Genomic DNA, 26115 nt, shown 5'->3' with positions numbered 1-26115 from the left:
TTTAAACAGTTTTGTCAACAATAACTGCTCACACATTCTCAGCATTTAGATCAAAGACAAAAGGAGAAGGGGCAGCAGAGGATGAGATGGTTAGATAGTATCACTGACTCAATGGACACGAGTTTGAGCAAACTGGGAAATAGCGAAGGACAGAGAAGCCTGGTGTGCTGCAGTCCCTGAGGTCATAGCGAGTCTGACACGAGTTAGCAACAACAACAAATACATGTATTTATGCATGTATTAAGCAACTGGTAACCATCAAGGGACAGGTTTGACTATCCATGAGGTAGGAGGGATCATTAACCCCACTCTGCAGATGGAGAAACAGAAGCAGGGAGTAGTTAAGTGATTTTCTCAGAGCTGTGATACAGACACAAGTAGCATGACCACAGAACCCATTCCTCTCTTAACCACTTTTACTGTAACCTGTTTTTGTACTGGATAGAGCTATATATACTTTAAACATATATATATATACACACACACACTAACTATACACAAACACACACACAGTCTTCAACCTCCAAATTACATATCTTTATTCTTGAGCAGGCCTTTCCCCATTCTCACTCCCGTGAGACTAAAGATAAGTCAAAATATTTGGAAATAGATCTTCATATACAACTGTGTGAAGGACTAAGACAAACATGTTGAAAGTACAAAGGTTATAAAAAAACAGTAATAGGGAAATGTTACTCTGTTATGTTTTATTTGATAAAACAAACAGAAAGATTGTCTTTCAATATTCTCTTAACTTGTTAGAAGGTAAAGACTTGTTAAAGGTCTGGAAAACACACCCATGGTTAATGAATGTGGGATTCTCTAGACCAGGGGTCCCCAACCTCCGAGATCTATGGCCCAATGATCTGAGGTAGAGCTGATGTAATAATAATAGAAATAAAGTGCACAATCAATATAATGCACTTGAATCATCCCGAAACCAACTCCCTCAACCTGGTCTCTGGGAAAATGGTCTTCCATGAAACCAGTGCCAAAGAGGTTGTGGACCGCTGCTCTAGACCCTCACAGGCCACTCATACCACATGTGCCATCAAGTTCTGATAAACAGGTAAATCAGATCATATTTCCCATTCCAGCTCTGCTAAAAATCCTACAGAGTAGGCTCCCTACCGTGATCATAAAAAACTCTGGCTTCTGCCCATGTCTTCAACTATTTGATACACCCCTCCCCTCTGACTTATTCTGCTGAGGTCACACTGCCTTCTCTCTAATTCTTCAACTCACCAGCACTGATTTCTGCTTTAGGACTTTTGTTCTGGTTGTTCCCTCTGCCTGGAAGGCTCTGACCCCAGACCTTCCCATGACTGGCTTCTTTTTGTTATTCAGCATGTGTGGATGCTAAGTACCTTCTGTCATGTCTGACTCTTTGAGACCATGTGGACTGTAGCCAGGCTCCTCTGTCATGGGATTCTCCAGGCAAGAATACTGGAGTGGGTTGCCATGCCCTCCTCCAGAGGATCTTCCAGACCCAGATATTGAACATGGGGCTCCTACACTGCAGGCACATTCTTTATCACTGAGCCTCAGTTCAAACATCTTCTCTGATTCTCCCCAATCACTCCATAGAGAGAAACCTACCTCTACCCCAGTCTTTCTCGCTCCCTTTTCCTACTTTATTACGCTTACAGTACTTGCTATCTAAAATTATTGATTTATTGGTTATATGTTTATTATAGCTCCCTCACAACTGGAATATAAACATCTTCGAAGGCAGGGGCTTCAACTGTATTTTCCTGCACTCGGTTTACTGTATCTAGAGCAGTGCCTGATACAGTAGGTCCTAAACAAATATTTGTTTAATGATAAGTAAGGAGCACAGAAAAACGAGTAAATCCCTTGATGGTAGCAGAGACAGGGGACTAAATATTAGATAAAGTCAGAAAGAAAACAGAAAAAGGTAACTATTCTAGCCCTACTAATTCAGTTTGGTTATAATATGAATATAAAGCAAGATAAGGTAGCTGCAAGTTTAAATGAATGGAAACGGATAAATTAGTAAGTCTAGCCCTAATGGCCATATTCAATTAATGTATTTTGCTAAGAACAATTCTCTGAAAAAAAAAAAAAAGAACAATTATCTGGAGGACATTCCCTTATGGTCAGCTAATCTTTTTCCATTCAATGTTCTTTTTACTTATTTATACCAAAATATAATTAGGAAAGGAAAGATAACTGATGAGTAATCTACTAAATAATCTTTTTAATTTAAATTCCGAAGTAATTTCATTCTGGGTTAAACCAGAAGATTTTTATCACCTAATTCACTTGGCAGAAAATTTGCCACAGAAAAGTTTTCACGGCATCCTCTTTCAGGAGATAGACTTCTTTTGTTCGGATATTTTAAAATGCATCTTCAAACTTTAAACTCTTAGGGCTTTGAAAATCTCTTCAGTGAATAAAACAAAATTATCTGAGAGGATACTTACCTTTCAAGCACCAAAATATTAAACCTGAATAGTTCACACATGTAATTAACCAAGGATACTTACTGCTGCTTCCCTCTACCACCTCTCTGTTTTCAGGCATGTTGTTGGCTTTGTTGTTATATGTACTTATCTTTTGGGTTACCTAAAGGTTGTCTATTTAAGCTGAAGTTCAAACTGGAGTAGTCAAATGGGACAGGAAAGTGGTATCTCTAAAATCTTGGGCAATACAGCTAAGTTCTATAAGGAAACAATTGTTCTTGCTATTTCTTCCCATCTGTGTGGTAAAATCAAGCATATCACTTGGCAGCCATCAGATTTGGTTATTTGCATTTTCAGTAATCAATAATACCTTAAACTATAAGAAAAAGGGGAAATTTCTAAGCATTGAAATTTTTATTCAAGACCAATTACATATAATTTTCCTATTTTTAGATAACAGAAGGAATAAGTATTTTAGTAAAATGCTATTAAGCTATTTTATTGATTTTTACCTAATCCAAGAATCAAAACAGACTTTGAGTCAGTCATTTGAAGATGCCTAAAACAAAAATAAATAATATAAGAGCATAACTTATGCTCTGCAGGTCTACAGAATAAATACTATCATTTTAATGAAAATTATAAACACTGTAATACAAGTTTTATTCAAAATAGATGGAAGAGTCTGAAAATCTCATTTCCCCCCCATCATTTTATTTTCTTTTGAACTGTTGTTTGATAATCAACTCTATTGTCTAACTCAATGCCAGACACATAGGAGGAAGTCAATACATCCTTTGGGAATGACTTCATTTCTTGCCTCCATACACTCATAATCCATTCAATGCCAGTCAACTTACTGATACTGGATATAAACTAATAACATTAAAAGAAATCTAACAAAATGACCCAGGAATACATACTTTTGCACTTAAGTATCATTTAACATATTAAATCTTCTTTCCTGAAAAATCTTTAAGAGATAAAAGTTCACTTAATAAAGACACAGTTTGATACCTAACAACTTGATCTGACTGTACCATACATACTGCGAGATCATGTTAAAGTCAATCCACAACCTATACTATAGTGAATATTTTAAGAAGTTGGAGAGGTAAACATGGAGAGTACCATGGAGAGGTTAACATCTAAATCAGCAGTTAAAAATAGGTATGAAAAATACAAATCAAGATTTCAAACAAAAAATAAGTACCCTTACTGAACTATGAAACTTTCATTATTCTAAAATTACAATATTTCCATCTGGTAATCTGACATGAACAAGCTGATAAATGCAATCAGAACAACAGTATATTCTCGCAAAACCAGAAATTTCCTGAAAGCCTGGAAAAATATGTCCACAACAGATGGATCATTTAGAAAATAAATACATCAATCTGTCAAAAGGACCACTAGTCTAATTTCCTAAATGAAAATCAGTGGGAGCTCTACTTTCCAAGAGTCTGTGACATTAGAAAGGCCAAAGAGGAAAAACCCAGAGATGCACATAAACAGATTTGCTATGAGCTAGAGTGCATACTGTCAGGTTTCCTGTCAAACATACTCAATGTAGGTAAAGTCCTTACCAGTTAACTTCTTCACAGGTTGGAGCCGAACACTGATAGACTGATGTGTGAGTAAGGGGGAGGATGGAAGAGAGCGAGACATGCCCTCCATAATCCGAATGTGCTGCATACCTTCACTCACGGGAAGTGGTGGGACGGCGTAGTCTGGCTCAAAAGCACAGTCGCTTTCTGTGGAGATGCCACCTGTGAAACAGGAGAAGACAGGACAAAAGAGCTGGTGAGAAGAGGTTCATCTCCTAAAATTTTTCTCTATTAAAACTGACCTTTCTGGATGACTCAGCATGGTGTATACTGATACTGATTCTTCACTCTGAAAAGACAAAAAAGGTATTCGCAACACATTCGTTCATTTCTCCATTACTGGGTACTTACTTTGAGGTCTAGCACTAAGAAACTGAACAAGAATAAGATAGGATTCCTCCTTGTAAGGGTTCACTGTTTCGTGAGCAACGCAGTCATATAAACAATAATTACAGGGGACTTCCCTGGCAGTCGAGTGGTTGGGACTTCACCTCCAATGCAGGGGTGGGGTGCAGGTTCAATCCCTGGTTAAGGAGCTGGGGTCTCACATGCCTCGTGGCCAAAAAAACAGAACATAAAACAGAAGCAATATTATGACAAATTCAACGGGGACTTTGAAAATGGTCCACATCAAAAAAAAATCTTTAAAAAATAATAATTGTAGTACAACACAACAAGTGTTATAATTAGAACATCAATCTTCAATTGTCCTTGATAAGACCAGCATGAAAGAAGATATTCACCTGCTTGACAATGTAATCTGTGTAATTCCTGGTAGGATCATTGTAACTATTTCTTATTCTCTTTCTCCAAGAATGTACATGAAAATAGAAGTGGGTAAGACTAACATTATATGGTGATTTTTGAATCTGCTCAAACATTTAAAAAAAGAGTAAATGATATGTTGTTTACTTCCACGGATATGCTGTTGGCTTCTACTTCTGGTAATGGCAGATTACATGCTTCAGACCAATTTGCCCTAAGAAAACTACAACTGTATATGTTTTTAAAATCTTCCTAAAGGCACTGGAGAGTTAACAGCATGATGAAGAATTACAAGACGACTGAGACCTGTATGTGGGGTCACTTTTCATTTTGTGGCATCTGAAAGGCTAAGAAGTCATTGACAGTTTTACAGAGCTGGGAGGACAAGCTGGGAGAACCAAGTTTCTAAGAGGGACTTTGTTTGGAACCCCAAAGGGCTACACTCTAGGAGTGAGTATAAACCAAAACTAGACTGGCCTTGACAGGACTGAAGTTCAGCTCCAAATGTGTACCACAAAATTTAATCAAGGCAATCTCAGATTGCCTGCGCCTGCCAGAAACAAACATAAATCTTCTCAGAGGAAGATAACATCATCATTGGTCTCAGATTATTTCCACCATTTTCATATATAATATCTGACCCTTAACTAACAATAACAAAGAAACATAACATGAAAAAAGCAAGTCAGAAAGACTATCCAAAATAAACAGTCTCAGAGGGAACACAGAACAATAAGGAACAGAATTTAAAGTAGTATGCTTAACGCCAAACAGATTAAAATACTTAGGAATGTATTTAACCAAGGTGAAAGATCTGTACATTGAGAACTATAAGCTACTGATGAAGAAACTGAAGACATAAATAAATGGAAAGATTTCCTGTGTTAATAGACTGTAATAATCATTAAAATGTTCTTATTACCCAAACTAATCTACAGATCCAATGTAATCTCTATAAAAATTCCAATGACTTTTTTTCACAGAAATAGAAAAGAAAAACAATCCTAAAATTCCTTCACAATCTTTCACAAAAGCTCTAAACAGCTAATGTAATCAAGTAATCTTGAGCCAGAAGAACAAAGCTGACACTTCCTCATTTCAAATTATATTACAAAGCAGTAGTAAAACAGTTTGGTACTAGCATAAAAACAGACACATAGATCAGTGCAAGAGAACAGAGAATCTAGAAATAAATCCATGCATATGTGGTCAACTAATCTTTGATAGGGAACCAAGAATACACAATGGGGAAAGGACCGTCTCTTCAATAAACAGTATTGGAAAAAGTGCATAATCATATGTAAAAAGTGAAACTGGATCCTTGTCTGACCCCACATACAAAAATCAACGGAAAATGGGTTAAAGACAAACGTAAGCCCTGAAATTATAAAGTTCTTAGAAGAAAACCTTGGAGGAAAAATCCATGAAATTCATCTTGAAAATGATTTTGTTTTGGATTTGACATCAAAAGTACAACCAATAAAAACAAGTGAAACTATATCAAACTAAAAAGTTTCTACACAGCAAAGGAAAGCATCAACAAAATGAAAAAGCAACCTACAGAATGGGAGAAAATATTTGCAAACCATATATCTGATAAGGGGTTAATACTAAAAATATGTAAGGTACCCATACTCAATAACAAAAACAAAACCTAACTAAAAATGGGCAAAGGATGTGAATAAATATTTTCCAAAGAATAAATACAAATAGCCAACAGGCACATGAAAAAGCAATCAACATCAACAATCATCAATCACAAAAATCAAAATCACAATGAGATACCACCTCATACCTGTTAGGACAGTTATTATCAAAATGTCAAAAGATAACAAGTATTGGCAATGATGTAGAGAAAAAGGAACCCCTATACATTGTTGGTGGGAATATAAATTGGTACAACCATTATGAAAAACAGTAATGGAGAGTCCTCAAAAATTAAAAATAGACCTATCATATGATCCAACTAACCTACTTCTGAGTATACACCAAAAGGAAAATAATCACTATCTCCAAGAGATCTCTGCACTCCCATGTTCATTGCAGCATTATTCAAAGGAGCCACAATATAGAAACAACTTCAGTGTCTGCCGATGGATGGATGAAGAAAATGCGATTTTACACACACACACACACACACACACACACTCTCTCTCTCTCTCTCTCTCTCTCTCCCCCCAAGGAATACTATTCAGCGTTAAAAAAAAAGGACTCCTTTCACTTGTAACAACAGAGAACCTGGGGGACATTATGCTAATAACCAGACACAGAAAGAAATATCTCCACATAATCTCACTTATATGTGGAATCTAAAAAAATAAGGTCAAAATCATAGTAGCAGAAAGGAGAATGGTGGTTACCAGGGGCTAGGGGGTAGAGGCAAAAGGGAGATGTTGGTCAAAGGGTAAAAACTTTCAGTTATTAGATGAGTAAGTTCTGGAGACCTAATGTACACCATGACTACAGCAAATAATAATATATTGTATACTTAAAATATGCTAAGAGAGTAGCTCTCAAATATTCTCACACATACACACAAAAAGGGTCAACATGTGAGGTGATGGATATCTTAATCAGCTTGACTGTGGCAATCATTTCACAATGTACGTATTCATTAAACATCATGTTGCGCACCTTAAATATATACAATTTTTATTTGTCTATCATATCTCAATAAAACTGAGGGGAAATTTTTTTAAAAAACAAGCACACAGTATTACATGCAATATCACTTCACACTCAGTGTGATGCTGTTAAAACAACAACAGGGAAGTGTTGGTAAGGATGTGGAAAAACTAGAACCTTCATACACTGCTGGTGGGAATATGAGACATTATAGCTGCTGTCTAAAACATTTTTGCAGTTCCTCAAAAAGTTAGTCACAGAATTACCATCTAATCCAGTCCAACCCCCTTCTAAGTGTATACACAAAGGCAATGAAACAGGTTTTCAAGGAAAAACCAGGGCATTCACAGCAGCATTATTCAAAATAGCCCAAAACTGAAATAACTCAAACATCATTAGCTGGTGAATCAATAAAGAAAATGTGACATATTATGACGAAATATTATTCAGCAATAAAAATAATGAAGGCTTGATTCATGCTACAACACAGATAAAACTTTGAAAACAGTATACTAAGTGAAAGAAGCCAGACTAAAAAATGCTATGTGTTGTATGATTCCATTTATATGAAATATTCAGAAAAAGCAAATCCAGACAGAAAGGAGATTAGGTTTCCAAGAACGACTACAGGAATGGGGACTGAATGCTTAACAGGTACAGGTTTCCTTCTGGGGTGATGGATTATATAGCAGTGATGTTTGCAAAACACTGTAAATGCACTAAAGTCCACTGAATTGTACACAATAAAATGGTTACAATTGTCTCAATTAAAAATATTACATGTCTTCTGTATTTACTCAAACCAAAAGTCTAGTAATCATTCATTTCTTTCCATCACATCCCTTTGCAACAAATGCAATAGCTATTCTGCAGATTATCAGTCTCAAATAGAATTCAAATCTGTCATGTTCTCTTCACTTCTTCTATTATTACCATAGTCCAGATCCCTCTTATCTTTCCCCAAAACTTCTGTTGGTAGAAATCTAGGACTTATTCCTTATCTTTGGATTTCAGAACTTTTACCGGAATAGGTCTTAACTTTTTATTTCTCATTAGTCACTAGGTCCTTCCTTTAGCTATGTTGACTAATTCTTCTCTTCCAATGGTTCTTTTCTCTTTCTCTCTGGAGCTGTGATCAGATGAATACTATATCTCCTAGACCTATTTGTCAAGTCTCTTTCTTAACAGATTTCTAATCTGGGGGCTTTCAGTCTCATGTCTAGACTGATTTATAAGGAATTATAGTATTTTACTATAATTTATATGGAATTATAGTATTTTACTGTAATTTATATGGAATTATAGTATTTTACACTTCCCAGGTGGCACAATGGTAAAGAATCTGCCTGCCAATGCAGGAGATGCAGGTTCGATCCCTGGGTCAGAAAGATCCCCTGGAGTAGGAAATGGCAGCCCACTCCAGTATTCTTGCCTGGAAAATTCCATGGACGAGGGAGCCTGGCGGGCTACAGTCCATGGGGCCACAAAGAGACACGACTGAGCACGGGCACTTGCACGTAGTATTTTACATGTTTACAAACAAAGAGGTATATCATCAGGGTAATAGTTCCCTAGTTAAAGAAAAATCGCAATTAGGTTTTTTAAAAATATATATGTATCTAGAAGAATGCACTGGATTTAGTGAAATACTTCTTTTCACTTGAAATTTTCCAATGTTAAATCTTGGCTGATAATTTTAGACTCTAATAATACTCCTTAAGGAATAATACTGCAATTAGTCCAGTATGGATGTCCTAGTTTACTTTTCTGCTTAAAAATATTTTTCCTCTATCTTCTCTGCCCTATAAATTGTGCTTGAACTCATTGTAGCTATAGAGAAAAAACTATAAAAATATGTTTCAGCGAATACGTGGGGCATGCTCTTCCCATGGAAGATCACAGGGCTGCATGAGACCAAGTTAAATCAGAAGAGTGTATTTAAGACCTCTGTTCACTAACACTTTACTGGCCCAAGTAAGTCCAAGTTAAGACATCAATGGAGCATGGAAATACACTTGGCCCATTTCAGTGGGAACCACGAAAAAGCTACACAGTAAAAGGAATGGATGAACAATTTTATAACCAGTAAGGAAGTAAAAAAATTGAAATCCAATTTACCAAGCATGTAAGACGGTACCTGGGGCTTCCCAGGTGCTGTAGTGGTAAAGAACCCACCTGCCAATGCAGGAGATGGAAGAGACATGGGTTCCCTGGGTTGGGAAGATCCCCTGGAAAAGGGCATGGCAACCCACTCCATTATTCTTTCCTGGAGATTCCCATGGACAGAAGAGCCTCGCGGGCTATAGTCCATAGGATCACAAACAGTGAGACATGACTGAAGCGACCTGGTATGCATGCAAGAGAGTATCTACTGGCACCCCAAACTATTCAACCTTCATTTTCTATCTTTCTTTTTCCTACCACTCACTTTGTCCTGCTTCAGAGTAAAAATTACTAAAATAATGTGATAGAGATATGGGCAGAGAAAATAAACTGCTAATATCACCGAAAAAAATTCAATTATGCTAGGTACCTGGTAATTAAGCATTCAAAAGTTGCACTGAGAAAGCACAAGGATACCAAGTATATGGACACTAAAGTAATGTTAGGAGCAATTATGATTCAATAAAAATTTCAGTCTTCACTAAGTCTTATATTCAGTGCAGATGATTAGGAAATATTAAATTTCAAGTTATTAAAGAAATTCTTTAGCCAAAGGCCATACCTGTTCTACAGAACTGCCTTAAGTTTTCAAGTTGCATAAATGACCACAAATAAAACTTATAAATCAAAAGCCTTTAGCATGATAACTCATTAATGAATTATCATGCTAAAGGCTTTTGATATAATTTGTGAATTTTCCAGTTTATATGTTATTAAAAGCTTATTCTTAAAAAGTACTCAGAGAAACAAAACACAGCACAGTGATAAACTTAAAACCAATGGGCTTTTACATATTTCATAAACAAAGGAATTTTGCCTAAAATTATTCCAAACATCCTTTTAACTTATATCACTCCATTACTCAGTAATAGTCTCATAACAAGTCCATATATCAAGCAGGAAACAGGCCAAGAGAAGAGTAATAACTAGTACAGGGTCATGTATCAGATAGCATGACTGCCTAGGTAAAAAATTTTGAGAAATCTACAAAAAAAAAAAAGCCACTAGGGAAAAAAAAAAAAAAAAAGGTGAGTTAGGCAAACTCAAAGGTTACAGAGTCCATATACAAGAAGCAGGTGTCTTTCTATATTCCAGCAATGAATATGTGGAAAATAAAAAAAATTAAACCAGTAACATTAAAACAGCACCATTAAAAACATGAAATTAGGAATAAATCTAACAAAATATGTACAATATTTGTATGCTAAAAACTACGAAACACTGATGAAAGAAACTGATGACGTAAATGAAGAGATATACTATGTTCCTGGATCAGAAGATTTTTTGATGCTAAGTGTCAAACTAATCTATAGATTTAAAGTAATCCTAATGAAAATCCAGTGGGCAATTATTTTTGTAGAAATCAAAAAGCTGATTTTAAATTTTTACGTAAAAATAAAGGGACTAGGATAGACTAATTCTGAACAATAAAATCAATGTTTGGACTCTCGCAGTACCTAACTTCAAGACTAATGTAAAGTTACTGCAATCTAGAGAGCAGGTGGTATTGGCAAAAGAATGGACACAAAATCAATGGAACACAATAACTCAGAGGCACTGGCAAAGTTCACAGTCCAGGGGCATAAGCTCGCCAAAATCACAGGACAAAAGATGCTGCCCCCCTACTCCCACATTAAAATTACATTATTATTTACTGCAGTTAATTTTATCCAGTATACTATGTTCACCTTTCAGCAGAAACTTACAAGGCACACTTAAATAAAAACAAATAAACAAACACAACAACCCAGCACAAGGAGACAGTGCATGCACCAGACCAGCCTCAGATACGGCAAGGATGGTGAAGTCATGAAACTGTGGATTTAAAAACGAAACACTTAGGTATAATTCTAACAAAATATACAGAAGATCTAGGAGGAAGACTACAAAACCTCTTGATGAAAGAAGTCGCAGAAGATCTAAACAAACGGCGAGAAACTCCATGCTCATGAATGCACAGGACGAAACTATAAAAATGTCAATTCTCCTCAAACTAATAGACTTACTACTGCTGCTAAGTCGCTTCAGTCGTATTCGACTCTGTGCGACCCCATAGACGGCAGCCCACCAGGCTCCCCGGTCCCTGGGATTCTCCAGGCAAGAACACTGGAGTGGGTTGCCATTTTCTTCTCCAATGCAGGAAAGGGAAAAGTGAAAGGAAGTCGCTCAGTCGTGTCCGACTCTTAGCTACCCCATGGACTGCAGGCTTCCAGGCTCCTCCGTCCATGGGATTTTCCAGGCAAGAGTACTGGAGTGGGGTGCCATTGCCTTCTCCAAGACTTACTACAAACCCAATTAAATCTCAGTAATTTATTTTGTTGACCTTGACTCTATCATTGACGTGGAGAGGCAAAAGACCCAGAATAGCCAACCTGATATTTGAAGGAGAAGAACAAAGATGGAGGACCAATACCACTGAACTTCCAAGACGCCCTACAAAGCTACGGTAATGAAGACAGCGTAGGACTGACGAAAGAAGAGACAAGGAAATCAATGCAACACAACAGAAAGCCCAGACAGACCCACGTAAATACCACCAAAGGAGCAAAGGCAACACAACGGAGAAAAGAGAAGTCTTTTCAACAAATGATCTTTAGACAACTGGACATCCATAATCCAAATAATAAATTTAGACACAGACCTTACATCCTTCACAAAAAATTAACTGAAAATGGATCACAGAGTTAAATGTAATGGGCAAAAGTGTAAAACTCCAGGAATATCACATGGAAAAATCTAGATAACCTTGAGTATGGTGATGAGATTTCAGAAACAGTCCCAAAGGCATGATCCTGAAAGAAATAATGGATGATCTAGACTTTATTAAAATTTAAAATGTCTGCTCTGTGAAAGACACTGCTAAGAAAATGAGAACCCAAGCTTCATATTTAAAAATTTAAAAATATCCAAAGTATACAAACTCAATGACAAGAAAAAAAAATTAAAACATGGGCAAAAGACCTGAACAGACACCTCACTATAGAAGCAAATCAGCAATATGAAGAAGATATTCAACACCATATGTCATTAGAGAATTATAAATTAAAACAACACAAGACACCACTGCACACTTATTAGAACGGCCAAAATCCAAAGCACTGACAACACCAAATGCTGGTGAGGATGTGAAGCAACAGGATCTCTCATTCACTGCTGGTGGGAACGAAAAAACGGTACAGCTACTTTGGAAGACAACTTGGCAGTTTCTTACAAAACTAAACATACTCTCACCTTTCAATCCAGCAGCCATGCTCCTTGTTACCCACTGAACTGAAAACTCATTTCAGTGAACTGAAATCGACACAAAAACCTGCACATGGATATTAATGGCAGCTTTATTAACAACTGTCAAAATGTGGAAGCCACCAAGATGCCCTTTCAGTAGGTAAATGGATAGACACACTAGGACATCCAAACAACTGATATTATTCAGCATTAAAAAAAAAAAAAATGAGCTAACAAGTCATGCGATGTCATGGAGGAACCTTAAATGTATATTACCAAGTGAAAGAAGCCAATCGGAAAAGGGTACATACTGTATGATTCCAACTGTATGACATTCTGAAACAGGCAAAACTATGAAACAGTAAAAAGATCAGTGGTTCCCAGGGACTGTGGAGAGGGAAAGATATTAGAATACACTCTTAGATAAACATGTTTAGGTTATACATCACTTTAATGTGCATTTCTTGCTTTATTATTATTATTTTTTTGCTAATGACTGATTACTTGCTGTTTATATTTATTTTAGACTATAGAAATTATGTTAGTATAGAGGATTTTTAGGGAAGTCTTTCTATATGATACTATAATAGTGGATATATATCATTATATATTTGTCAAACTCCATAGAATGTACAGTATCAAGAGTGAACCATAATGTAAACTATGAACTTTGGGTGATAATGATGTGCCAATGCAGGTTCACCTATTGTAACAAATGTACCACTCTGGTAGGGGAGGCTATGGGTGTGTGGGTGCAAGAGGCAAACAGAAACTCTGTATTTTCCACTCAATTCTGCTGTGAAAGTGAAACTACTCTAAAATATAAAACTAGTAAAAATAAATACACAAACAAAAACCAAACAAAAAGAATACATCAAGTGAAAGTCACTCAGTCATGGCCGACTGTGTGACCCCATGGACTATACAGTCCGTGGAATTCTCCAGGCCAGAATACTGGAGTGGGTAGCCTTTCCCTTCTCCAGGGGGTCTTCCCAACCTAGGATCGAACTCAGGTCTCCCGCATTGCAGGCGGATTCTTTACCAGCTGAGTGACCAGGGAAGCCCAAGAATACAGGAGTGGGTAGCCTATCCCTTCTCCAAGGGATCTTCCCCACCAAGGAATTAAACCAGGGTCTCCTGCATTGCAGGCAGATTCTTTACCAACTGAGCTATCAGGGAAGCTATCTGAAGGCTATGAAAATAAACAGTTGCAGGTAGATTCAGAAAGGAGCACAGAATATGAAGTCCCACTGAAGTTGTGTGAGTTTACCATGTTTTTTCTCAGGAATTGCCTGGCCTGGACTCAAAGATAGCCCCAAATTCAGAAGTGTTCATGAGATTAAGGAAAGACTCTAAGAAAATCCCTCCCTTTCTCATGAGGAAAATGAAAGGGGGCAACATGTTGGTGTGAGAGACTGGGGGAAATCCCTCTTTCCTCCCTTCTCTTCTCTTCTGGTATCCAAACAATTCTACAGCAGTAGCAGCAAAGAGATGTTCATGGTGACTGGGCAAGTACCTAGAACTCTGGGAGAAGTGAGCTCTTTTTCATGACCCCAAGAATTATAATCCCAAGAATGTGAGGCAAATTCTCATTGTTTTTTGAATCTCTCTGCTTATCACTTGACCTGGATACAGATACAGTCTCAGGAACTGAACAATGGAATGGAATTAGCCAGAGGGCTAAAGGAGAGTCTGAGGACTGGAAAATGTTGGTAACACTGGGGTATGGAGGCATAACAAGCAAACAATCCCATCAAGTTGTATATGAACTTCTGGGCTCACTTCTGAGTTCCGTGTGCATGGTGTGATTCTAAACAGCCTTACCACAGGCTTTGAGAACAGAACAATAAGATGTACTTACTACCACTCTGGTCCCAGAATGGACATTGAATCACATGAAATACTCAGAAAACTGAACAGACATTGGAACCACAGGCCCAGAATGCAGGTAGGAATGTGTGCCTGAATATAATCCGGTCAACTAGCCACTGACACACACACACACACACACACACACAGGCAAAACATTCTCCTTAGAACTTAAATAAAACCTAGGGTCACATATCATAATACTCAAAACATCCAGGATATAATCTAAAATCATATGGCATACAAAGAAACACAAACGTCTCAACATGAGAAAGAAAAGTCAATAGACAGATGTTATTCCCAAGATTACACATACTCGAATTAAATACCAAAGACCTTAAAGCAACTATTACAACAATGCTTCAAAATGTAAAGGCAAACATTCTTGAATGAACAGAAAGACAGAAAGTCTCAAAATCTGATGTGTATTTCATGCATACAACACATCTCCTTTTAGACCAGACACATTTCAAATATTCAACAGCTATATGTGGCCAATGACTACTGTACTGAAGTTCAGTTAGTTTCCAGAGTATAACATAAAAAGTATGATCCAATCACTAAACACTGGAAGGAGCAAAGCATGATGACTTTTATTACATCCCCATTCAACTCATCCACACGGCCTGTGCAGAAGATAGACACATCTTGGAGAATGACAGTGAATTTTTGTAACTTATTCAGGTCGTGAATACCACTGCTGCTGCTGCTTTAGGTATGATTTTATTCCTAAAGAAAGTCAACATACTCCTGGCACAAGGTTTGCAGTTATAGACCTGAGAATGAGATCATCATAAACAGTAAGCATTCAGCTATAAGGCCAGCTATACATTTTCACTGTGCTTACCTACTAATTCTCCTGCTCTTAGTAATAATCTAATCCACAGGAACCTTAACTGCCTTTCTATTCTATTAGGGTACCATGCTGGTCTACTACTTTGATAATTTCATGCTGATAAGACTTGGTGAACAAGAGGCAGCAACTGATCTAAACACTGTGATAAAACACATGCGTGCACGCCAGAGGGCGGGAAATAAACTCCACAGAAATGCACAGGTCTTCCACACTGGTAAACTTTCCGTGAGCCCTACGGTTTTGGGCAATTCAAGACATCCCTTCCAAGGTGAAGAAGGTGCTGCACCTACTCTGTTTTAATACTGAGAAAGAGGTACAATGCCCAAGAAACCTCTTTGGAATTTTGAAGCAATCTGTACCTCCTTTGGGTAGGCAACTATGAACCATTTACCAAGATTGTTTGATGTGAGGAGGCTCACAACAGTTGAGGGCTCTGCAACACTTATGGGCTGCTGTAACAGCTGCTTTGCCACTTGGGTTATATAACCCAAGTGCCTGATGTATCAGTGCTAGTTAGGGATTCTTCAAGGTTACTGCACAACTTTAGGTGAACTCTGGGCAGATCTCTAGAATTTTATGAAAAAGCTACGCCATCCTGTGCAAATAACTATTACCGTTTTGTGAAAAACAGCTTTTGGCTTACCACAGGGCCATAGAATAAATGCTTGCTCAGAAGTGAGAAATACATTTAAGGGACTAGATTTGATATACAAAGTACCTGATGAACTATGGATGGAGGTTTGTGACATTGTACAGGAGGCAGGGATCAAGACCATCCCCAAGAAAAAGAAATGCAAAAAGGCAAAATGCCTGTCTGAGGAGGCCTTACAAATAGCTGTGAAAAGAAGAGAAGCGAAAAGCAAAGGAGAAAAGAAAAGATATACCCATTTGAATGCAGAGTTCCAAAGAATAGCAAGCAGAGATAAAAAAGCTTTCTTCAGTGATCAGTGCAAAGAAATAGAGGAAAACAATAGAATGGGAAGGACTAGAGATCTCCAAGAAAATCAGAGATACCAAGGGAACATTTCATGCAAAGATGGGCTCAATAAATGACACAAATGGTACAGACCTAACAGAAGCAGAAGATATTAAGAAGAGGTGGCAAGAATACACAGAACTGTACAAAAAAGATCTTCATGACCCAGATAATCACAATGGTGTGATCACTCATCTAGAGCCAGACATCCTGGAATGTGAAGTCAAGTGGGCCCTAGGAAGCATCACTATGAACAAAGCTAGTAGAGGTGATGGAATTCTAGTTGACCTATTTCAAATCCTAAAAGATGATGCTGTGAAAGTGCTGTACTCAATATGTCAGCAAATTTGGAAAACTCAGCAGTGGCCACAGGACTGCAAAAGATCAGCTTTCATTCCAATCCCAAGGAAAGGCAATGCCAAAGAATGCTCAAACTACCACACAACTGCAGTCACCTCACACACTAGTATGGAGAAGGCAATGGCAACCCATTCCAGTACTGTTGCCTGGAAAATTCCATGGACGGAGAAGCCTGGTAGGCTGCAGTCCATGGGGTCGTGAAGAGTCAGACACAACTGAGTGATTTCACTTTCACTTTTCACTTTCATGCATTGAAGGAAATGGCAACCCACTCCAGTGTTCTTGCCTGGAGAATCCCAGGGACAGCTGAGCCTAGTGGGCTGTCATCTATGGGGTCGTACAGAGTCGGACATGACTGAAGTGACTTAGCAACAGCAGCAGCACATGCTAGTAAAGTAATGCTCAAAATTCTCCAAGCCAGGCTTCAGCAATATTTGAACCGTGAACTTCCAGATGTTCAAGCTGGATTTAGAAAAGGCAGAGGAACCAGAGATCAAATTGCCAACATCTGTTGGATCATCAGAAAAGCAAGAGATTTCCAGAAAAACATCTATTTCTGCTTAATTGACTATGTCAAAGCCTTTGACTGTGTGGATCACAATAAACTGTGGAAAATTCTGAAAGAGATGGGAATACCAGACCACCTGACCTGCCTCTTGAGAAACCTGTATGCAGGTCAGGAAGCAACAGTTAGAACTGGACATGGAACAACAGACTGGTTCCAAATAGGAAAAGGATTACGTCAAGGCTGTATATTGTCACCCTGCTTATTTAACTTATATACAGAGTACATCATGAGAAACACTGGGCTGGAGGAAGCACAAGCTGGAATCAAGATTGTCAGGAAAAATGTTAATAACTTCAGATACGCAAATGACACCACCCTTATGGCAGAAAGTGAAGAAGAACTAAATAGCCTCTTGATGAAAGTGAAAGAGGAGAGTGAAAAAGTTGGCTTAAAGCTCCACATTCAGGAAACTAAGATCATGGCATCTGGTCCCATCACTTCATGAGAAATAGATGGGGAAACAGCGGCTGACTATTTTTCTGGGCTCCAAAATCAGTGCAGGTGGTGACTGCAGCCATGAAATTAAAAGACGCTTACTCCTTGGAAAGAAAATTATGACCAACTTAGACAGCATATTAAAAAGCAGAGACATTACTTTACCAACAAAAGTCCATCTCGTCAAGGCTATGGTTTTTCTAGTAGTCATGTAAGGAGTTGGACTATAAAGAAAGCTGAGCGCCAAAGAATTGATGCTTTTGAACTGTGGTTTTGGAGAAGACTGTTGAGAGTCCCTTGGACTGCAAGGAGATCCAACCAGTCCATCCTAAAGGAGATCAGTCCTGAGTGTTCATTGGAAGGACTGATGTTGAAGCTGAAACTCCAATACTTTGGCCACCTTATGCAAAGAACTGACTCATTTGAGAGGACCCTTTTGCTAGGAAGGATTGAAGGCAGGAGGAGAAGGGGATGACAGAGGATGAGATGGTTGGATGGCATCACCGACTCCACAGAGATGAGTTTGCATAGATTCCGGGAGTTGGTGACGGACAGGGAGGCCTGGTGTGCTGCAGTCCATGGGGTCGCAAAGATTCAGACATGACTGATCGACTGAACTGACTGACTGACTGACATGGGCCACCATGTTACCATGTGACCTGGACAGCCCATCATGAACTAAGCTCTGTTGGATCAACAAAGCACTATGGTTGGGTGTGTATTGAAGTGAAGTGAAAGTCACTCAGTCACATTCGACTCTTTGTGACCCTATGGACTATACAGTCCATGTAATTCTCCAGGCCAGAATACTGGAGTAGGTAGCCATTCCCTTCTCCAGGGGATCTTCCCAACCCGGGGATCGAATTCAGATCTCCCACATTGCAGGTGGATTCTTTACCAGCTGAGCCACAAAGGGAAGCCATGAGTGTATACTGAAGTACTTCATTATCAAAAGGAAGAGTTGTACAGGAGACTGCGCTTGAGCAAATTCTGAACGCATAAATAATTTGCATAAGCAAGTGGCCCAGAAGCCCAAGGTTCCTAATTCCTGCTATAGTGCCTATTTTCTCTCCACTTGGACGCATTAATATTTTATCTCATGGAGAATTCTCTACAACAAACCTAAGGAAAAAAAAAAAGTAAGCTGGTTGACTCATAGCTCTGCATGATAACATGCAGATAACAATAATACTACTGCACGATTCTGGGGTAGTCCTGAAGGACAGTGGTGAAGGGAACACCTTCCGGGGCAGAAGTTTGAACAGGGTATCTAGTCGTTCATTTTGCCTGGAAGGAGAGGTGACAGAGATACTGTTCTATACCAACTTCTGGATGGTGTTTAATGGTATGACTGGATATCCAGAGATTCAGAAGGAATAATTAGAGAACTGGTGACAAGGAATTCTGGAGATAAGGTATATGGACAGACCTCTTTGAAAGGGCACAGAGTATGAAAAAATTTATGTTCCCTGGGAATGCTTACCAAAGAGCAAACTCTACAGAGAAGGTGCTTAATAACCCTGGAAATAAGATGACCAGTTTGGAGGACTTGGCTAGTCTCTTTACCCAGCCAGTCTATCTTTGTCCAATGGGCTTGTTAACAAAGAGGCCATGATAGCAGGAATGCAATTTATACATGGGTTCTGCAATATGGACTTCTGCTTACCAAGGCCAACCTGACTACAGCCACAGCTGAGTGTCCAACCCACCAAAAGTTCACACATGTACTGCGGAAGAGGCAGGTGGATGCCTCCAATATGGTACCCTTCTCAGGATGGTCAGTCAGTTGTCTCGCTACTCATTTCTAGTCTCTAGAGACTTCCTCTTCCTTCATAGTAAATATATTATGAATTTAAAATAAATATTGTTTATAGTGTCAAGGTTTTCAGATTGTCTTAGCCTGCCCCCTTGTGGGAACCAACGCTTGAATTTTTCACTAAAAATAAAACATTAAATCCAGCCTAGTCCTCAAACAAAACAAAGCACAAAGTGTATTTACTAGATAATAATTTTACCCTAGGCTTCACTAGTAGGTTCCTTCCTCATCCTTTGTTACTCAACTCTTCATGACTCTTCATTAAAATTCATGAAGTTTTTCAAAGAGGTTTTGTCATTTTTATCTCTTACCAGAAAAATTCAGATAAATTTTTAAATGAAAATATTTCTAAATGTCCAACATACCTTTTTCAACGTTTTTAGCCACTCTACTTTTATTTCTTTTCATTCATAAATATGTATAAGCAAGGAGTGACGTCTATAAGCCTTCTAGTGTTCACAAGGCCAATTACCATAATATTAAGTAGGCTCCTTAGTATGTTCTGACACAAAATGTGCTTAGGGTTGCATATTCCAAGTGTGTAAGATATTGCTAAATAAATTATCATGAACCACTCTGAAAATCTGAACACTCATAGATGAGGAAATGGTGGAATAAATTATGAATTATTTAGTTAAAAAGGATTATACAGATTTTAAGAAATTAGAATTTAAGTATGTTCCTGGAGGGATGGCCATGCTATACTGTTAACTGAGGGAGAAGAAAACTAAAATTGCATTTTATATGTTTAAATATTCCAACTAACACAAATACACACACATCCATGCCTGTGCCAGTATGAATTTAGGGGAAAACATGGAAGGATGCAGACTGAATATAGTTAATACTAGTTACTTCCAGGGAGCCGAAGAGGAAGAAGCCCTAACATATCCTTTTTGTACATCTACATTGTTTGGTAAAAATAATTTTTTTACTTAATATGATTACTATAACTCACATTAAAAATATGGTGTGATTGATATATATAAACACATTCTGACACATCCCGAGCACCCTAAGATAATAAGAAACTGGTAAGAGAATAAGAAACTGGTGACTAGAGGGCCAATTTCAAGGTTAATATTTTTGGAAGAAAGTGTTACAGAAGGAATATCAATAAGAAGTTAAATCTCAGAAGACACATACGACTAGAAATAGAGACACTTCGGCAGGCTTCCCTGGTGGCTCAGTGGTAATCTGCCCACGAGGCAGGAGACGCAGGTTCAGTCCCTGGGTTGGGAAGATCCCAGGAGGAGGGCACGGCAACCCACTCCAGTGTTCTTGCCTGGAGAATCCCATGGACAGAGGAGCCTGGTGGGCTACAAGCCACAGGGTTGCAAAGAGTCAGTCACAACTGAAGCAACTTAGCACACATGGAGAGGTTTATCATTTAAGGTCGGATCTTTTCAAGTCTGCTGATCCAACCACCAACAAACAAATTTGTGTTTTAAATATCAGAATGAAAAGATTCTAAACACATGCTACCAATAAGGCTGATTTGAAACTTTCTATGTAGATTAGTGTAAAGTCTGAAATACTTTTCTACTGAAAATAATACACACTTCACAGCATTATTCTGAGAATTAAATGAGGATTAAATTAAATTAGAGAATTAAATGAAGATTCTGTGAAGACACCTAGTTCAGAGCTCGGCACATATGTGTTGTTAATTTTTTTCTTTATTCCTAAAGCAATCTATGTTGAAAGCAAAATAATTTTTATCAGAATGAGAAAGTACTAAAATAACAAAACAATCCTGTACATGAGTAATGCCACTATGCCAGTTACACTATTACACTGAGATGAAGAAATGATATACTGAATATTGAAATCATTTTCCTTACCATTCTATATAATACTATTGGTTTACTAAAGAAATCATTGTCACCAGACTAAAGAATAATTTGTATATGTTTCAAGTGCATGAGCATTTCACTTTAAAAAATTTTATATTTACAAGGAAAGACAAAGAACCAGGAGACAGCCTATTTGAAAATGTAGTATTATTATTACTATAGATACACCAATGTGTAATAATCAAATGAAACTGGCTACAAATAATGGGAATTACACAAACTCAAACACTGTACAATCTCCCAGTCTTCCAGCATGAGTGATCTTAGGCATTATTATACTAATATACATCTTGCATACCAGAGTCTAATGCCTGCGTGATGCTATCTTTGCAGAAGTAAATCAAAACTGGGTTTCAACCATATCACAATGGCTCATATATCTATTCAGTATTTAGAACCAGTAAGTTCCGCTTATGTATAGATAATCTCTAATGAAAAATCATTTGATTCAGAAAATGGAGCTACTACAAAAACAAAAAAACAATTTTGATGAAGTAACCCATGATTCCTAAAATACAGAAACAGAATTCCTAGAACTGATAAGCTTCCTCCATCAATTCGATGGCCTAAATGTGGACACTGGCACTGTGCTAGACGCTAAGATCTTACCATTAATGAACTTCTAGACTGCTAAGAAAAATAGAGCTCCAACAGACAAATAAGACCAAATATAGTAAATAACATAACCCAATAATATACAAAATGCTACAATGGAAAGCAGAAAATAACCACCCAATCTTAGAAGATTATACTAGAGTCAAACTGTCACAATCCGTTTTACAGTCTTATTTTAAAAAGAGCCTCATTTCACAAATCAACAGACAGTTGACAGTCTGACAAACTACACACATCCAACAAATTTCTCCCACTGCTGCTTTACTTCCTCAGCTACGTAAGTAACAGGTGAATATTGGATTCACATGTGTCCTGGGTACATCCACATACTTTCCCATGCACACTGACTGCTAGATATTCGTGCGTTCCTTCATTCGACAAATACTGAAAAAACTTTATGTGCACGTGTTCTACGGCTAGAGTGGGGGATTAGACAAAGTCTCTGCTCAGATGAAACTAATTTTCCAGCTGCTCAGACAACAATGAACAAGTAAATAAACACGAGTTAGTGGCAATTATTACGAAGATTAGAGCTGAGTGTTCAGGAGGTCAAAGAGAAGGCCACTCTTTCCCAAGCAGAAACCCATAGTTCTTCAGTCAAGAAGGCACAAACCTACAGACCCTGAAAACACTCTTAACATGTTTAAGCAAAAAGGCCAACAGAGATGAAACAAAGTGGATAATGAAGGGAGTGGGAGGTTGTAAAGTACTAGGGAAAGGTCAGCTCAGGTCAGGTTACACAAGGAATGATAAAGGCTTTACACTTTATTCTGAATGTGACAGGAAGACACTAGAGAATTTCTTTTCAAATGTGGGCAAATAATGACTTGATTTGTTTTAACAAAAGCAGTAAAAGCTATCAAATGGACAACAGATTATATGTTGGCAAGAATAGAAATAAAAAGTTAGGACACTCTAACAGCAGTAAAGTAAAGAAATGATGGTAGTTCCGATGAATACGGCAACAACACAGGTGGTGTGGAAATGACAGAAGATGGATCTTAAAAAAGAATAAACTCTTAAAGCATTATAAAACAAAACAGAAAATCAATAATGGAGGAGAAATGTTCAGAAATCCATGGGAGACAGAAACTAGATGCAACTGGAGTGGGCAAATTATAGCCCAGAATATGTGTAGGAGGATAACTGTGAAAGATGAGAGTGTTTCCAGGTCTGTTTGAACCACAAAAGCAAGAGATGCAAGGAGCAGGAAGTGCCCAGGGGCAGCAATCTTAAGGAGTGGGGTGGAATCTGATTTAGGCAGGCCATCTCCCATCTCCTACACTTGAGAGCAGATGACATCAGAGGTCTCTGCCCCCTAAACTAGGACAGTGAGTGTGGGTACATTTGAGTCAGAATCCACTGTGTCTGAGAGACAGAACAAAGGCCAAGCTAGTTAGTTAACACACAGGAGAGAGCCTTCATGTCCAAAGGATAAGACACCTCACCAGGCACCTTATCTTACATGTTTGCCATTATAACTATAGAAAGAAAGTGAAATGGCTCAGTCGTGTCTGACTCTTTGTGACCCCATGGACTGTAGTAGATCAGGTTCCTCCATCCATGGGGTTTTCCAGGCAAGAAAACTGGAGTGGGTTGCCATTTCCTTCTCCAGGGGATCTTGCCAACCCAGGAACTGAACCCAGGTCTCCTGCATTGTAGGCAGACGCTTTACCGTCTGAGCCACCAGGGAAGCCACCAGAAGAGACATTAAATAGCAACTGTATCTGCAATCAGGTAGGGCAGGTTATCATGCATTTTGGCCCTCTACAGGCGTAACAGATGTTTAAAGACAATGTTTGTTGCTTCCGTGAGGGTTCAGTGATAAAGAATCTGCTTGCCAATGCAGGAGATGCAGGTTCGATCCCGGGGTTGGGAAGACTCTCTAGAGGAGGAAATGGCTACCTATTCCAGTATTCCTGCCTGGGAAATCCATGGACAGAGAAGTCTGGCGGGCTACAGTCTATGGGGTCACAGAAGAGTTGGACATGACTTAGCGACTAAACAATGTTTGTTTTGAACAGACTGGCATCTGTTGTGGTTGGTTGGTATTTATGGCATACTAATTATTAAATATTTTGAATATTACCTTCTAGACAGGCAAACACAAAATATAATAAAATGGAAGGGCTCTGGTTCTAGGTGAAAATGAAGTAAGCATGTGCTAAGTTGCTTCAGTCATGTCCGACTCTTCGTGATCCTATGGACTGTAGCCCCTCAGGCTCCTCTGTACATGGGATTTTCCAGGCAAGAATACTGGAGTGGGTTGCCATTTCCTTCTCCAGGGGGATCTTCCTGACCCAGGGATCAAACCCACATCTCCTGTGTGTCTTGTAATGCAGGTCAATTCTTTACCACTGAGCCATCACAGAAGCCAATGGCCGCTGTAGGGAATATTTAAATCCTTTCTGACCAAAGGATCAGTGGTATGAGGAATGTAACACAACTGCAAGGGGAAATACATAAATCCACACTTATGGTCTGAGATTTCAATATTCCTCTCCTAGTAATTGACAGAATGAGCAGATAGAAAGTCAGCAAAGATGCAGAAAACTTGAACAATATCATCAATTAACTTGACCAGACTGACATTTGTAGCACCTTCTACCTCCCCTCCAAAGAGCATAATACACATTTTAAAAAAATTTATTTTAATTAGAGGCTAATTACTTTACAATTTGGTTTTCACCTTACATTGACATAAGTCAGCCACAGGTATACAGGTGTCCCCCGCCCTGTCCCAAACCCCCCTCCCATCCCCTCCCCATCCCATCCCACTGGGTTGTCCCAGTGCACTGGCTTTGAGTGCCCTGTTTCATGCATCCAACTTAGACGGGTCATCTATTTCACATATGGTAATATACATGTTTCAATGCTATTCTCTCAAATCATCCCACCCTCACCTTCTCCCACAGAGTCCAAAAGTCTGTTCTTTACATCTGGGTCTCTTTTGCTGTCTTGCATATAGGATCATTTTCACCATCTTTCTAAATTCCATATATATGTGTTAATATACTGTATTGGTGTTTTTCTTTCTGCCTTACTTCAATCTGTATAATAGGCTCCAGTTTCATTCACCTCATTAGAAGTGACTCAAATGCATTCTTTTTTATAGCTGAGTAATATTCCATTGTGTACCACAACTTTCTTATCCATTCGTCTGCTGATGGATGCAACATCTAGGTTGCTTCCATGTCTTAGCTACTGTGAACAGTACTGCAACGAACACTGGGGTACGCATGTCTCTTTCAATTCTAGTTTTCTCAGTGTGTATACCCAGCAGTGGGATTGCTGGGTCATATGGCAATTCTGTTTCCAGTTTTTTAAGGAATCTCCACACTGTTCTCCATAGTGGTTGTACTAGTTTGCATTCCCACCAACAGTGTTAAGAGGGTTCCCTTTTCTCCACACCCTCTCCAGCATTTATTGTTTGTAGACTTTTTGATGGCAGCCATTCTGACTGGTATGAGATACTACCTCATTGAAGTTTTGATTTGCATTTCTCTAATAATGAGTGATGCTAAACATCTTTTCATGTGTTTGTTAGCCAACTGTATGTCTTCTTTGGAGAAATGTCTGTTAGTTCTTTTGCTCATTTTTTAATTGGGTCATTTATTTTTCTGGTACTGAGCTGCATGAGCTACTTGTATATTTTGGAGATTAATTATATGTTAGTTGTTTCATTTGCTATTATTTGCTCCCATTCTGAAGGCTGCCTTTTCACCTTGCTTATATGTTTTCTTCACTGTGCAAAAGTTTTAAGTTTAATTAGTACACAAAGAACATTTAAGATAGATAATTTCCTGGGCCATAAAACAAGTCTCAATAAAATGTGACTTAACTCATAGGATGGGTATTCCTTGACTATAGCAAAATTAAACTAGAAATTAATATGAAGAAAATATGTAGAAAATTCTCAAATGTTTGAAAACTTTATAAACACACTTCTAAAT

General features: G+C 38.2%; 1 protein-coding gene across 7 annotated transcripts in view; it reads right to left on the bottom strand.

Annotated features, from left to right (window-relative positions):
• TANC2 (tetratricopeptide repeat, ankyrin repeat and coiled-coil containing 2) overlaps positions 1-26115 on the bottom strand; it is a 364370-nt gene that overhangs the window by 225875 nt on the left and 112380 nt on the right. For 4 of the 7 annotated variants that reach the window (XM_019981630.2, XM_019981631.2, XM_019981633.2 and 1 more), the window contains one exon: positions 4013-4195. In XM_019981630.2, coding sequence (XP_019837189.1) covers positions 4013-4195 — 183 coding nt within the window. The remainder of the gene's footprint in view (positions 1-4012; positions 4196-26115) is intronic. The other 3 variants (XM_019981634.2, XM_019981635.2, XM_019981636.2) reach the window with 1 other exon arrangement.

Source organism: Bos indicus, chromosome 19 (assembly GCF_029378745.1).
Source record: "Bos indicus isolate NIAB-ARS_2022 breed Sahiwal x Tharparkar chromosome 19, NIAB-ARS_B.indTharparkar_mat_pri_1.0, whole genome shotgun sequence".
NCBI lineage: Eukaryota > Metazoa > Chordata > Mammalia > Artiodactyla > Bovidae > Bos > Bos indicus.
The sequence above is the reverse complement of the archived record's forward strand: the minus strand, read 5'-3'. Positions and strand labels throughout refer to the sequence as shown.